This window comes from Stylophora pistillata, chromosome 2 (assembly GCF_964205215.1).
Source record: "Stylophora pistillata chromosome 2, jaStyPist1.2, whole genome shotgun sequence".
In the NCBI taxonomy this organism is placed as follows: Eukaryota; Metazoa; Cnidaria; class Anthozoa; order Scleractinia; family Pocilloporidae; genus Stylophora; species Stylophora pistillata.
Window position 1 is genome coordinate 31,139,094 of NC_142520.1, and position 12,860 is coordinate 31,151,953.

At 38.7% G+C, this 12,860-nt stretch overlaps 1 protein-coding gene, 1 long non-coding RNA gene and 1 pseudogene across 4 annotated transcripts in view; 2 read left to right on the forward strand and 1 right to left on the reverse strand.

The window, feature by feature from the left end:
- LOC111328016 (Golgi-specific brefeldin A-resistance guanine nucleotide exchange factor 1) overlaps window positions 1-12,860 on the forward strand; it is a 32,682-nt gene that overhangs the window by 8,820 nt on the left and 11,002 nt on the right. For all 3 annotated transcript variants that reach the window (XM_022932359.2, XM_022932360.2, XM_022932361.2), the window contains exons 9-19: window positions 220-430; window positions 735-819; window positions 1,540-1,675; window positions 4,686-4,784; window positions 5,648-5,740; window positions 7,585-7,686; window positions 8,119-8,287; window positions 8,804-9,057; window positions 9,284-9,486; window positions 10,781-10,904; window positions 12,253-12,375. In XM_022932359.2, coding sequence (XP_022788094.2) covers window positions 220-430; window positions 735-819; window positions 1,540-1,675; window positions 4,686-4,784; window positions 5,648-5,740; window positions 7,585-7,686; window positions 8,119-8,287; window positions 8,804-9,057; window positions 9,284-9,486; window positions 10,781-10,904; window positions 12,253-12,375 — 1,599 coding nt within the window. The remainder of the gene's footprint in view (window positions 1-219; window positions 431-734; window positions 820-1,539; window positions 1,676-4,685; window positions 4,785-5,647; window positions 5,741-7,584; window positions 7,687-8,118; window positions 8,288-8,803; window positions 9,058-9,283; window positions 9,487-10,780; window positions 10,905-12,252; window positions 12,376-12,860) is intronic.
- Window positions 1,685-3,897, forward strand: LOC148738309 (uncharacterized; annotated as a pseudogene).
- LOC148738310 (uncharacterized) lies at window positions 10,661-12,228 on the reverse strand. Its single transcript, XR_015996490.1, has 2 exons — window positions 11,837-12,228; window positions 10,661-11,034 (listed from the first exon to the last, which is right to left on the reverse strand). It is a non-coding gene; the product is annotated as an uncharacterized LOC148738310 (long non-coding RNA).

Genomic DNA, 12,860 nt, shown 5'->3' on the forward strand with positions numbered 1-12,860 from the left:
TATTGGACCGGCAATAGAGCATTTTGATTGGTTGATTTTAGTTATTGGCCCTCTAACTGCCCGAGTCATGTAATAAATACATTTATTACATGTCTGAAGTTTAACGTCTGACTTGGGAGGTTGTTTTTACCAGAATCTCATTGGAATTAATTAGCAGTCAATTTTCTAGTTATTATCATGATAGTCATATAATTATGTTGATATTAATGTGTAAACTAGGTTGGCCCAGATATTGTTGCTAGCTCCCTCGTGACAGAGGATGATGGTCATGTGAAAGAATTGATGGGAAGTACTGCATCATTAGAAACGGTTGAGTCAGAGGACTTGTCGGAAGCAGCAGAGGGAAGCCAAACAGAAGCAATGCTGCAACAGGATGACTATGTCAACCCTCGTGGAGTGCGTTTTACCCCACAAGAACCTGTTAAAGAAGGTAGTGATACCAGGCACTCTAAACGACCATGGTTATATATTTTGATTTGAGATTTGTTTGGATGAAACTCAGTAGTGGGTCTTCATCTTTAATGGCAAGGTATTGGTGAGGGCATCCAATAGCATGCTTTAGGTAAAACAATAGTATCCTAGTTTCTGAGTAAAATTTATTTTCTTTGAGCCTCATTAATGCATCACAGTCTCATTTTTTTGTGGTATGGGATAAATTTGTTATATTAAGCTGTTGCACCTGTTTCTGTTGGTCTCATATACTGTCATTTACTAACTTCAGTATCTCTTGGTAGGTGCTGGTCCTTTGATTCCCTATGGCTTGCCTTGCATTCGAGAATTATTTAGATTTCTTATTTCTCTCATTAATCCCCATGACAGGTGAGTTTGAAATGTGAAAAATTAAGCTGTAATTGACAGAATAAGATGTCACTCTTGATGTTTCCTGAATTTGAAATGCTTATAAGATATTTCACCAAGAAGACCTGGGCCAAGTTGTTCAAAGCTGGGTTAAGATAACCCAGGGTTGGTGTGAAATCTGCTTTCAAATCTGAAAGGTTTAAGAGAAAATGCAATATTAATAATTCTTTTTGTTTAGAATTTGATTATTGGATGCTCTAAATGGAATAGGGAAAATTATCCTGAAAGGCTTTTGAACAACGGAATAAAGAAATCCAAATTAGAATTTAACCTTGGGTGAGCTTTAATCTGCCTTCAGACAATTGAACTCTGGAATATGATATCATGGAGCATTCGAGTCAGAAAATCCAGCCCTTACTGTATGTGTTACCCAGTTATAGATGACACACTTAATTGATTTGATGTTGTAATGTTTTTTTTTTTTTATATATATATATAATTATTAATGCCTTAAATTTTAGTATAGTAGTTGAATTTTGGTTATTAATTTTTTATGTGTTGTAAGACATGTAGTTGAAATTTATAATTCATAGATACCTGTGGAATAGAAGTTAAATGATACATGTTATTATTCTTCACCTTTTTTGTCTTATCATTATTTTTATGATTATAATTAGTACCAGCTCTTAATTTTTAGACAGTCTCAAAGTAGATCAATTTTAATTATTTCCTTATTGTCAGGCATAACTCTGAAGCCATGATTCACATGGGACTTTCTCTGTTAACTGTTGCTCTGGAATCTGGTTCCCATCACATTGGAACTTTTCCATCACTTATGAATTTTGTAAAGGATGACATGTGCAAGAATCTTTTCTGGGTATGTAGACTTAAGAGTATCTTTATATGTATCTTTATCTTTTATGATAACTTACTTTATTTGTAAAGTAGTAATAATAATAGTGATAATAATAATTATGATAACAACAACTTGCTTTATATAGCTACAATGGCAAAGACTCTATGTACTCATTACATAGATCCTTCGACCATAGAGCCATTATTAGTGAGTCGCCTCATCCCTCTAGATAAGGGAGAGGGTGCTGTGAGACCAATAGGAGTTGGAGAAGTGATCAGGAGAATATGCGGGAAATGTGTCATGAACATAGCCAAGAGGGACATTGTTGAGGCAAGTGGCTCGTTACAATTGTGCGCGGGGCAGAAATCAGGGAGTGAGGCTGCAATACATGCTATGCATAGAATCTTCGAAGCAGATGATACCGACACGGTCCTGCTGATAGATGCATCTAATGCATTTAATGCCCTTAATAGGGCAGCGGCTCCACACAATATCCGCGTTCTTTGTCTTGTAATTGCAGTCTATGCCATAAACACCTATCGCCATTCAGCCCGGTTATTTATCACCGGTGGTAAAGAGATAACATCAGTCAAGGGAACAACTCAAGGCGACCCACTTGCTATGGCAATATATGCCCTCAGCACCCAGCCCTTGATAACAAGTCTACAGGCCATGTCAGATGCAAAGCAATGCTGGTTCGCAGGTGATGCTTGTGGAGCTGGCACTATCTCAGATATCAAGCAATGGTGGGATGGTCTTAATACATTCGGTCCAGACATTGGCTACTTTCCAAAGGGAAAAAAGTGCTGGATTATTGCAAAGCCAGAAAAGGAGGCACTTGTTAGAGAAGCCTTTAAAGATACAGCCATTAACGTGACAGTAGAAGGGCAGAAGCATCTTGGAGCTGTGATAGGCTCAAGAGATTATCTGCAGGACTATGTCAACGAGAAAGTAACTAGCTGGGTCAATGAAGTTGTTCAGCTGGCTGAATTTGCACAGATTCAACTGCAGGCCAGCTATGCCGCATACACATTTGGTTTAAAGCATCGTTGGACGTACTTCCTAAGAACTCTCCCTGATGTCCAAGATCTTCTAGAGCCACTTGAAGAGGCTATTTCCCAGGTCCTTAAACCAGCAATCGTAGGGCGCAAGTGTAGCAAACTGGATAGAGATGTTCTAGCACTACCCGTGCACCTAGGGGGCCTGACCTTGAGCAATCCATGTCACGAGGCGGCATGCGAACATGCCTCATCTATTCAGATGACATCTTCTCTTGTCGAACATATCATGGCTCAAACTCATCAACTACCCGACGAGTCCCTCATCGAGTCAGGGCGTCAGGCTGTCAAACATGGAAAAGCTGAATAACTTTCAGAGATTGCAGATAATCTAAAACAAATTGTTTCACGGAAGACCAAGAGAGCTCTAGAGCTAGCACAAGAAAAAGGCTCCTCTGTATGGCTCACAGTTCTTCCCCTTCAAGAACATGGTTTCAACCTCAGCAAGAGAGAGTTTTGCGATGCTGTTAAATTACGCTGTGATTGGCCGTTCGATGACATTCCATCAGTGTGTGCATGTGGGGAAAACTTCACAGTAGACCACGCAATGATTTGCAAACGAGGGGGCTTTGTTATTTAACGGCATAATGAGTTGAGAGACCTCGAGGCCGACCTTTTGAGTATAGTGTGTACCGATGTCGAGGTCGAGCCAGTTCTCCAAGACATCACTGAAGAACAACTCAGCAGAGGGTCTAATAGAGCACAAGACGCAAGATTGGACGTTCGGGCGCGTGGCTTCTGGGATCTCCAGAGCTCGGCATTCTTCGATGTGAGGGTTTGCTACCCTAATGCCAGTCTTACATGGACCAGGAATCGCAGAAGATTTATCGCATCCATGAAAACGACAAAAAGCGGCTGTACTCAAGGAGAGTGTTGGATGTCGAGCATGGCTCGTTTACGCCGCTTGTATTTACATCTACGGGAGGAATGGGGATGGAATGCACAAGATACCACAGCCGATTGGCCGAGCTGATAGCCACCAAGAAAGGGGAACGATACTCGCAAACAATTTCCTGGATCCGAGCAAAGACATCCTTTGCCCTCCTTCGGTCAGCCTTAGTTTGCCTTCAAGGATCGCGGGTAGTTTGCCTTCGAGGATCGCAGGTGAAGCGCCGCGCTGTGTATGACTATAATAATTGTGACGTTGAAATCGCAGCTGCCAAGGGAACCATTGACATTGTTTAATGATTTTTAGCAGCCTTGTATGTAGGGTTCTAGATTTGCCCTTCACCTTTCTCTTTTCTGTATAGTTTTAGATATGCTTTTAATTATCAGATTATTAGACTTTGAATCTGTTCAGATTTGACTCCGTTATTTATAGTTTTCCAGATGCTTTGACAAAAAAAAAAAGGAGTAGATGTGAGCCGAAAGTGAGTTATTTTGGATCGTTTTTTCCCCGTTAATATTTTGTATTTTAGAGGATTTTATGGAAATTATTGCTAAATAAAATTACTTGCTTTATTTGTAAAATAATAATTATAATAATGATGATGATAATAACAACATTAATGGAGCACTCCACCAATGGGGCTTTTCAGGGCCAATACAAACAAATTGTAAACATTGAGTTTAAAAATCCCAACTGGCCAGGGGCAGACCAGTTGACTAACTAACGAAATTGCTATGAACAGATGATTCTTTATCACTTTCCTGGAGATGACAAGAACTCCTTTCCTTGTTCACTATTGTGCTGGTGTTGACCTCTTTAGCTCAAATATGCATCTCGTTTTCAAAATGTAGGTTATGTGAGTACTCTCATTCTGTCCAGTCCACATACCTATATAATATTTCTGAAAGAAAAAAAAAGGAAAAGGGGCAATTCCTTTGAGACCTTTGCAAGCTGAGCAGGCATTTACTTTGCAAAAATGACTAATCGCCACTGAGTTTGATGAGAAAAGTACACATCGAGCACTTTTCACTTGTGTAGTATTTTGTAATAATAACTATTTTCCTGTTGCATCGTATTTCTTCAGCTTATTCAGTGTGATGTTCTTGGACTCTTTACCATGGCAATGAGAGTGTGCTTCCTGTTGTTTGAAGGTCTTCGCACAGAATTAAAATTCCAAATGGAGGTTTGTGTGGTAATGAGAGATTTTTAGGGAAGAAATTAGAAAAGGAAAGGAAATGTTTTGTCTTGATATTTCTTTTCCAATCATTAATTCAGTGTAACAAGATAGCAACATCTTGATAAGTCTAATAAGCCTGAGTGTTGCCCTTGGCGTGCCCATGAATAAGGCTTCCTAACTTTGTTCAGGTGTGGCATCTTCCTCTGGACAACCCCCCTGAGCATTTGAACTTTTGAAGATTGGCTTGTTCTTATTGCCATTGGGGCCAAAATTGTGTTCAAATGCCCTGCCCAAGTGCCAGATTTGATGGTCAATTCTTTTGTAATAGGCAAAATCAGTGACTAAGACTTTCTTCTTGTTGCCTAAGCTTTAAATTCTAAACTTTGTAGACCTTCTCTTCTGAGCCAAACACCTAGATGTATTTAAAAAAAGTAACAATTTTATTCTTCTGGAAAGACTTGACACTTCCAGCTCAATTTATTCCCCCCCCCCCCCCCCCCAAATTTGGGCATGCTAATAATCAAATGCACAAGGGTTGCCTGGAGGAAAAAATACCCATTGCAATACCCAATACCCATTAATATTAGTAAATGCATTTTGCAAGCTACATGCTCAGTAAATTTTTTCCACCCAAAAGAAATTGGGTCATCCTTGCAGGTGTAAAAACCTGACGAGGTTTTCTTTGTTTCATGAGGTATTGTTTTGCTGTACACTATTGTTTACAATGTTTTGTTGTCTTTGTTTTACATCAATCGTGAGCTTCACAGGTTTTTACACCAAGGATGAGCCAAGAAATTAAGGTCTTACATCTGATTTGTGATGAAAGCCAGAGGATCTAACATTGGTGTTTTATTTATCAACCTTTTCAGATGTTTTTCAAGAAGCTCATGGATATCTTGTCACTAGATCCTCAAATTGTACCTTATGAGAAAAGAGAACTCACCCTAGATGCAGTCAACCAGGTGACATATATTTAGTCCTTGTAGTTTGTTAATGGGTTTTTTTCAAAGCATATTTATACCTTTTAGCTCAGTCAGATAATGCCAACAGCCACCAAGAATTAAAGGAGCTAAAGCAGTGATACTTGCAAATTATGCATACTTCAAATTTTGTACAAGAATTGCAACTGTGTAAAGTGAATTTAATTTACACTATTTGTATTGTATTTGTACTTTATTTTTTCTTCATTTCAACAAATAAGAATGTAATGAACAATTACAAGAAAGGTAAGAGTATGAAGAAGGGCATAATATAGCAAGCTAATTAGATGCCCTTTGTGTTAAATTACGTTTTTTCATAAAGAAACAATACAAATATAAGATACAAATATAAATATAAGAGAGGGAATAGGAATCACACCTTAAACAACAAATATGTAAATAAAACCGGGTCAGAGGAAGACATTGATTTACAGTGACCACAGGGTAAGTTAATCCTTGCCTAGGGGCTCTGTGTAAAATGACTCTGAGTCAGGCTTAATTCATATCTATGCAGGTAGGATAAATCCTATTATTATAAAAATGCACAAAACTATTTAAATTTTATTTAAATATGTCACTTTTTACAAGCATACTTTACGTTTTATCGCCTTGCACGGTATATATGAAGTTGTCAAAATTTTATTCTCTTTTCACTTGAAAATGATGACATGGCGTCATCGAAACATAGTGTAAAACTTCTTTTGCTTATTTTTATCATTAGATGTTCAACTAAATCTAATCTTATTTGAATATTATAAAAACACCAATGAAATACTAGGTGAGCTTTGGTGCAAAAATGTGATATCTTCACACATGAAAATAAGATGTTATCTTCACAGGTAGAAATAACACCGTTGCTATGCTTACATTATAAATTGCGCCTTTGGCTGGAAAAGTGAAACGATTTGGTTTTCAATGGTGTTTATATAATAGATAGAATGTCACATGGCCACTTGGAGATATGAAATTTCTCTTCTAACCATTTTCACTGCATTACTGCAATAGGGTAGGACTAGAACAGAACATGCGAATCATGCAAGTAGTCCACCCAATAAATCCCACCCATCCCCACCCCAGGGGAGGACAGCCATCATGCAGTAATCTCGTGCGTGGGAAATGAACATCTCCTACCCCTAACCCTGTAGGAGATGGGACCTCCATTTATTTGTCCCTATCCAAGAAGACTAGAATATCTAACCATTTCTTGATGTTATAGAAAGGTAGCATATTCTTCTCAATTATTTTAAGACCTTGTGTGTTGGTCCAGCCGGGGCTCGAACCCCCGACCTACCGCACAACAGTCCAGCGCTCTATCCATTGAGCTAACCGGGAGGCGGTTAGTGTTGAAAAACATTTCATGAGCTAGTGAAGCAAACAAGTGAAGTATTTTTCAACACTTGAAGAGAAATTTTGTCTCTCTAAACAGCCATGTAATATCCTCTATTTGATACACCTTTAAATTTTTTAAGTCCATTTTTTTTTTTGTCAGAGGAGGGGTCACTCCTTTGCCTTAGATGATGTGAAACTGTGATACTCAGCCTAATATTTTACATATGAAATGGTGGCAAATCTAACAATAAAAACAACAGCATTAGGAACAACAACTTCTAAAATCAGAGGATGTTTTTCTTGTCAAAAAATTAAACCCAACTGGGAACATCTGTTAATGTAAGGACATAGGTTTGATTTAAGTTCTGTGTATTGTGGCATGGTATTTTGGAAGGGCATGTTTGGGAGAGACTTCCTAAAACTCTTTTAACTTATTATAATTAGCTAATAAGTTAAAATTTGGTGTTTCTTTCAAATAACCTCTTATCTTTGTTTAGCTTTTCAGGGTTCCAAATTTAGTCATGGAACTCTATCTGAACTATGACTGTGATGTTTACAGCACTAATGTATTTGAGGAACTCTGCAAACTTCTCTCTAAGGTATACTTTGTAGTTTTAGTGTGTATCCAATATGAAATGATCACTGCCGTATGTAAGAAGCACCAAAAAAGGAAATTCAACATTTTGATATTACGTCATAGTTATCAAAGGTGGAAGCAAGATTGGTTCAGCAGTACTGACTGCTCTGTAATTAAGTTGATTATGTTAACAGTTATTACCAGGCTTTTCCAGTTATGGTGATTGCAATGTACACCTATGTTAGTAGACTCGTCGACACAAGATGTGGCCATTAAGAAACAAAAGATATCGTAGAATTTTTTTTTCTTCTATATTTGGAGTGGGATTTTCTTTCCACTAAGAGTCTCATTGAATTCATTGTTAGTCTCGAACGGAAAGTAAGTTATGTAACTACTCTTTCTCATTGACAATGATGAGAATGCAACTTAGTTGTTTTGGCCATTCTTTCCACAGAACGCCTTTCCGTCAGCTGGAAGCCTATATAGTGTACATATCCTTTCTCTTGATGCTCTCCTTGCTGTGGTCCAGAACATCGAAGAACACTGCCACTCTCAGCTTTTAAACACAGCAGAAAATTCCACAGATCAAAATAACTCTGAGAAATGTCCAAACAAGACGACAGGTAAGGGATGTTGTAACTTATCTGTATTGTGTTATATTTTAGATGTCGCTCAAAAACTAGACATGAGCTTCTCACCTTATTACAAATAAAAGGAGCCATATCCACTTCAGAGTCTTGTACATATTGTGTTTGAAAAGAAGACACAGACCATTCTGAGAAGATTTCAGCTAAAGATGATGCAACTGGGAATGAACTTCGTACCACAACTTCCATTCCTTGGAGATATGTTGCGGTTAATTTTGCCATCTCATGTTTGTTCTGCGGTACACGGCAGATATGGAGGTTAGGCCGCAAGTTTATCTCTGACTTCCGCCATCCTACCTTCGCGTTGCTATAATTTTTTACCAGGAATTTCTTTACAATACTTTTAATTGATCATTGATTACATTTAGCGTTTATCGCCAGACAGGCTGTTGTTGGTCTGTTTACTGCTTAGTGTTAGAATGTGAATTACATCCGTATTCCATAACCTTGATAAATCCACTCTACGTGGAATTTTCCCTCTTGCCTTGCCAGATGACGATTCCGGCATAGATGACAAATGTGATTCATGCTCACTGATGTCTCCACCGTCGCCACCAACTTCTGGCTTTGCCATGGCTAAACAAATGACAGTGGGTGTTGAATCACAAGAACTGAGCACACAAGACCGTGCTGCAAAGAGTTGTGATCATTATGGTGATGACAAGTCTCTGAACTCATCTCTCGGTCTTCTCTCTTCCCACCTTCCAGCAGTTGAGACTTTGGCCAAACTGAGACAGAGAAAGAAGGTAGAACAAAGTCACCGGACAACAAGTCAACCAACAGTCCCCCTCCCCCTTCCTATCATTTATAAATTTTAATAACTTTTTCATATAAAAAAGTTTGTGCTCAGTTACTGGATTACATTTGTCTGGAGAATTACTTTTGAATCACTTTCAGAGAGATTATGGATTTTGCTTTTGTTACTTTATGCCGCCTACTCTGCTTCAAACCAATTGATGTGTTCCTTCTTAGATTCTTCAAGCTGGTACTGAGCAATTCAATAACAAGGCCAAGAAAGGAATCGAATTTCTTCAAGAGCAAGGGTTGCTTTCCTCTCCTCTTAATCCTGAGGAAATGGCCAAATTTTTGCGTGAAAATCCACGTCTTGACAAGAAAACGATTGGCGATTATCTCGGTGACAAAAAGAACACCAAGGTTCTAGAGGCATTCGTCCGGTAAGTAGTTTTTGCTGTACTAATTTTCTCACGAAATGATAATTTGGTGACAAGCAAGAGAACCTCTACTTTTGAATTGTAGTATTAAATGACAAGGTAGCCCTGAGATAAACAGAGTGTTCGCATTAGTTCTAATTTGGTCTGTGTTTTATGAGGCTAAATGAAATTTAGGCAAGGTTAAAATCAAGGCATGATGGTCAGCGGAGGACATGCTGCGGGGCGCCCCCTTTGCAATTGCAGGGTCACGAGGTTTTCAGTACGTTTTGAGATCGTCGCGGATCCTAACGTGAGCCGCCTCTTGTGCTCCCACCCTCCCTCCTCTATGGCGGGCCAAGAGCAGGTAAGTATAAAACAATTCCACTGACTTGTCAGTGTGACGGGTGCCAGAGGGGTGGACCGAGGTTGTGTCGCCATGGTAACCTCCCTGCTGTGGGTAGTCAGCGCGGCTGCCACAGTGCTACGGCACCTTCCTCCAAGCTCATCAGTGCCGATGAGTTTAAGCCATGCGAAAATTGGTATTTGTTTGAGGGGAAAAAAGGCGTGACATAAATTCAGGGTTACAACAGAATGTGAAACTGCGAAGATGGGAAGCTCTACCAACTGAACTTTTGAGCTGTTCATCACGAACGAAAGAGCTAACAGTTGTGTGGTAACATAATTGTGTAACATAATGGAATGGGTCAGTGAAAGTTAAGCAGAGCTTTTGTACCAGAACTAAAAAAAGTCATTGCATTTTTAGCTTTTTGTTCATTCTAAATCCTTTGAACAACGTTCTTCGAATCTCTCTGGTCGGAGAAGGCAGTGTGGCCGAGTGGTCAGCGTGTTGGACTCGCAATCCGTCGCTCCCGGGTTCGAGTCCCGCCCTGACCACTACCCGAATTTGTTTCACGGTAGCTCCGAGTTCAAATCCTCGGCCATGCTTGTAGATAGCCAACTGGTTTGCCTTCGGCCAGATGGGATTCTTAATAATGTTATTTTCAATTTGAATCATTTGTTTCAGTTGTTTGGTGTAAAACCTGTAAACTAGCTTTCAGCTAAGTGTTTCTCCACCATAAAGCAGGTTATTAGTAGTAACAGTTAGTTTCATTCTTGATGAACTAAATTATGTGAAATTTTCATTTAGAACTTTTTTTGGGAAAGTTTGAAAGGTGAAACTCAACAGTTACCTCTCAGATACATGCTGCACAAAATTCTTTTATTCCCGCTATTTAATAAAAAAGACAAGTTGAAACGCTTGCTCTGGCTATGTACTCTTTCATTGACATAACATTTGTTGTGTAATCTCTGTTTTCAGGTCTTTCCATTTCCATGATTTAAGGGTGGATGAAGCCCTTCGTTCTTTCTTAGAAAGTTTCCGTCTTCCGGGTGAAAGTCCTGTCATTGAACACATTATAGAGTTCTTCTCTGAATTGTTTTATGTAAGTTGAAGGTTTTGTTTCGTGTATTTCATGGCCAACTATTGATGACGCACTAAACCGCCCTAAAAGTGCTCAATGTATTCATCGTTCCTATGGACGTTTGATGGTTCGTTTCACTGGTCACGTGAACCTGAAAGAAAAAAAGGCATTCAACAAAGAACAAGGTGTCATGTAATGTCCATCATACATGTATAGCAAGGAAATGGGAATTTTTTCTTATCGCAATTCAGAAACTATTTTTTTTGTCACTTAAGCGGATTGTTACAAGAATTTTATTCTCTTGTAGACACATTTGGTTTGATAGCAACCAGAACCTGGCGTTTTTACCTGGTAACTGTCAAAAGTGACCCACTATTAATCTCAAGCCAATGTGTAGCGTTTGCGGCGACCAAAATCTAAATTCTCAAGTTAAAGGGCGTGTCGCTCCAAAACGCGATGAACAAGGTGTTTGGGGACTATTTTACTGATCGAAATAACAAACCAAAGTTGACCGTTTGCACGAATCTTTATTCTTGAAAGGCAATCGACCACGAACCACAATCAACGATGAAAAGAACGATTATTCTTACAATCAATCAATTTATTGATCGTAAACTGAAACAACAATAAGACGAAGTTCTATCAATCTACTGAAAAGGCGCGGAATACATGATCAAAGAATCGCGTGTCAAATACTGGGCTCTAACGTCGATAACGAGATTAACATTACAATTAAAACAGAACAAAAGTTTCGAAACAAATTAAAAGAATTTTGGTGGCCGGTAAACAGCCCATTGTTCTATCTAAATGATTGGCGTTCACTGACTCGCATTTGGCACGAATTTGGCTTTTAAATCTTAAATCCATAGAGAATATTGCAATATTTGTTCGTATATTGTCGCCCAACACTGAAAAGACTAGAAAGGAAAAATCAAAGTTACAAAGGTACTCACATATCGGTCCCGCTTGTGCCAGAGGTTGAGAAAACGAAAAGGCGAAAGTTTACCAAGACTATTCAAAACTTACGAAGAACTGATTAAAGGGACGCTAAACTTGCCTTTTATATGCGCGTGGTGACGCTGAGAGGTCCGATTACAAAACCAATAGAAATACAGAAAAACAGATAAGCATTGTAACTATGTGGCTATCTAAGATCATTCTGAAATTAGTGAACTAATCAATAATCAATCAAAAAATGAGCCTTCTGGCTAATGTCTTTAACACAATGAGATATTCGACGATGTGGTTGGTCCTCCAAGTGATTGTGGATTGTGTTCACAAACTGCATTGGTTTAGGTTGAAGTCTCCCTATAGATCATTATATCAGTTGTAGTGTAATGACAGTGTGCGGCCACTTGATTACTTCTAGGAAGGTAACCCAGAGCCATATGCTAACAAGGATGCTGTATTTACGTTGTGCTATGCTGTCATTATGCTGAACGTGGACCAACACAATTCCAACATCAAACAACAGAAACCAATGACATGCGAGGTACTCTACTAAACTACTTTCTATGAAAAATCTGATTGGACGAGAGCATTCAGTCGATAAGCAATCGTGTGTGAGGTTGAAATAATAAAATATAATATCTCCAGCTGATATTGCATTTATCATGTCGAGTTCAAAGTCTGCTTGGTTTCCAAGCCCATCGTCCGTGCAGCGTTGTCAAACTCTTTCAAACTCATAGAGAAGTGTCGTCTTTTACAGATTGTTTACAAAAATGTATGATCAAACAATTATTGAATTCGGTTTCTGCATAATATCACAAGTTCGGCAGATAATTCAGACCTCGGTTTTGATAATTCATGATATCATTTTCAACCTCAATCTCTATTTGCTTAATGTTGTCTGAGCCATAGCAGTCATGTGTACGGAGTTCTTTAAAATGACTGCTCTAATTCATCTCAATTTTTAGTATTATGATTAGTGTTACGTTGTCTATGTTACAGAATAAGGTTGTGTATACGGCTCTGCTC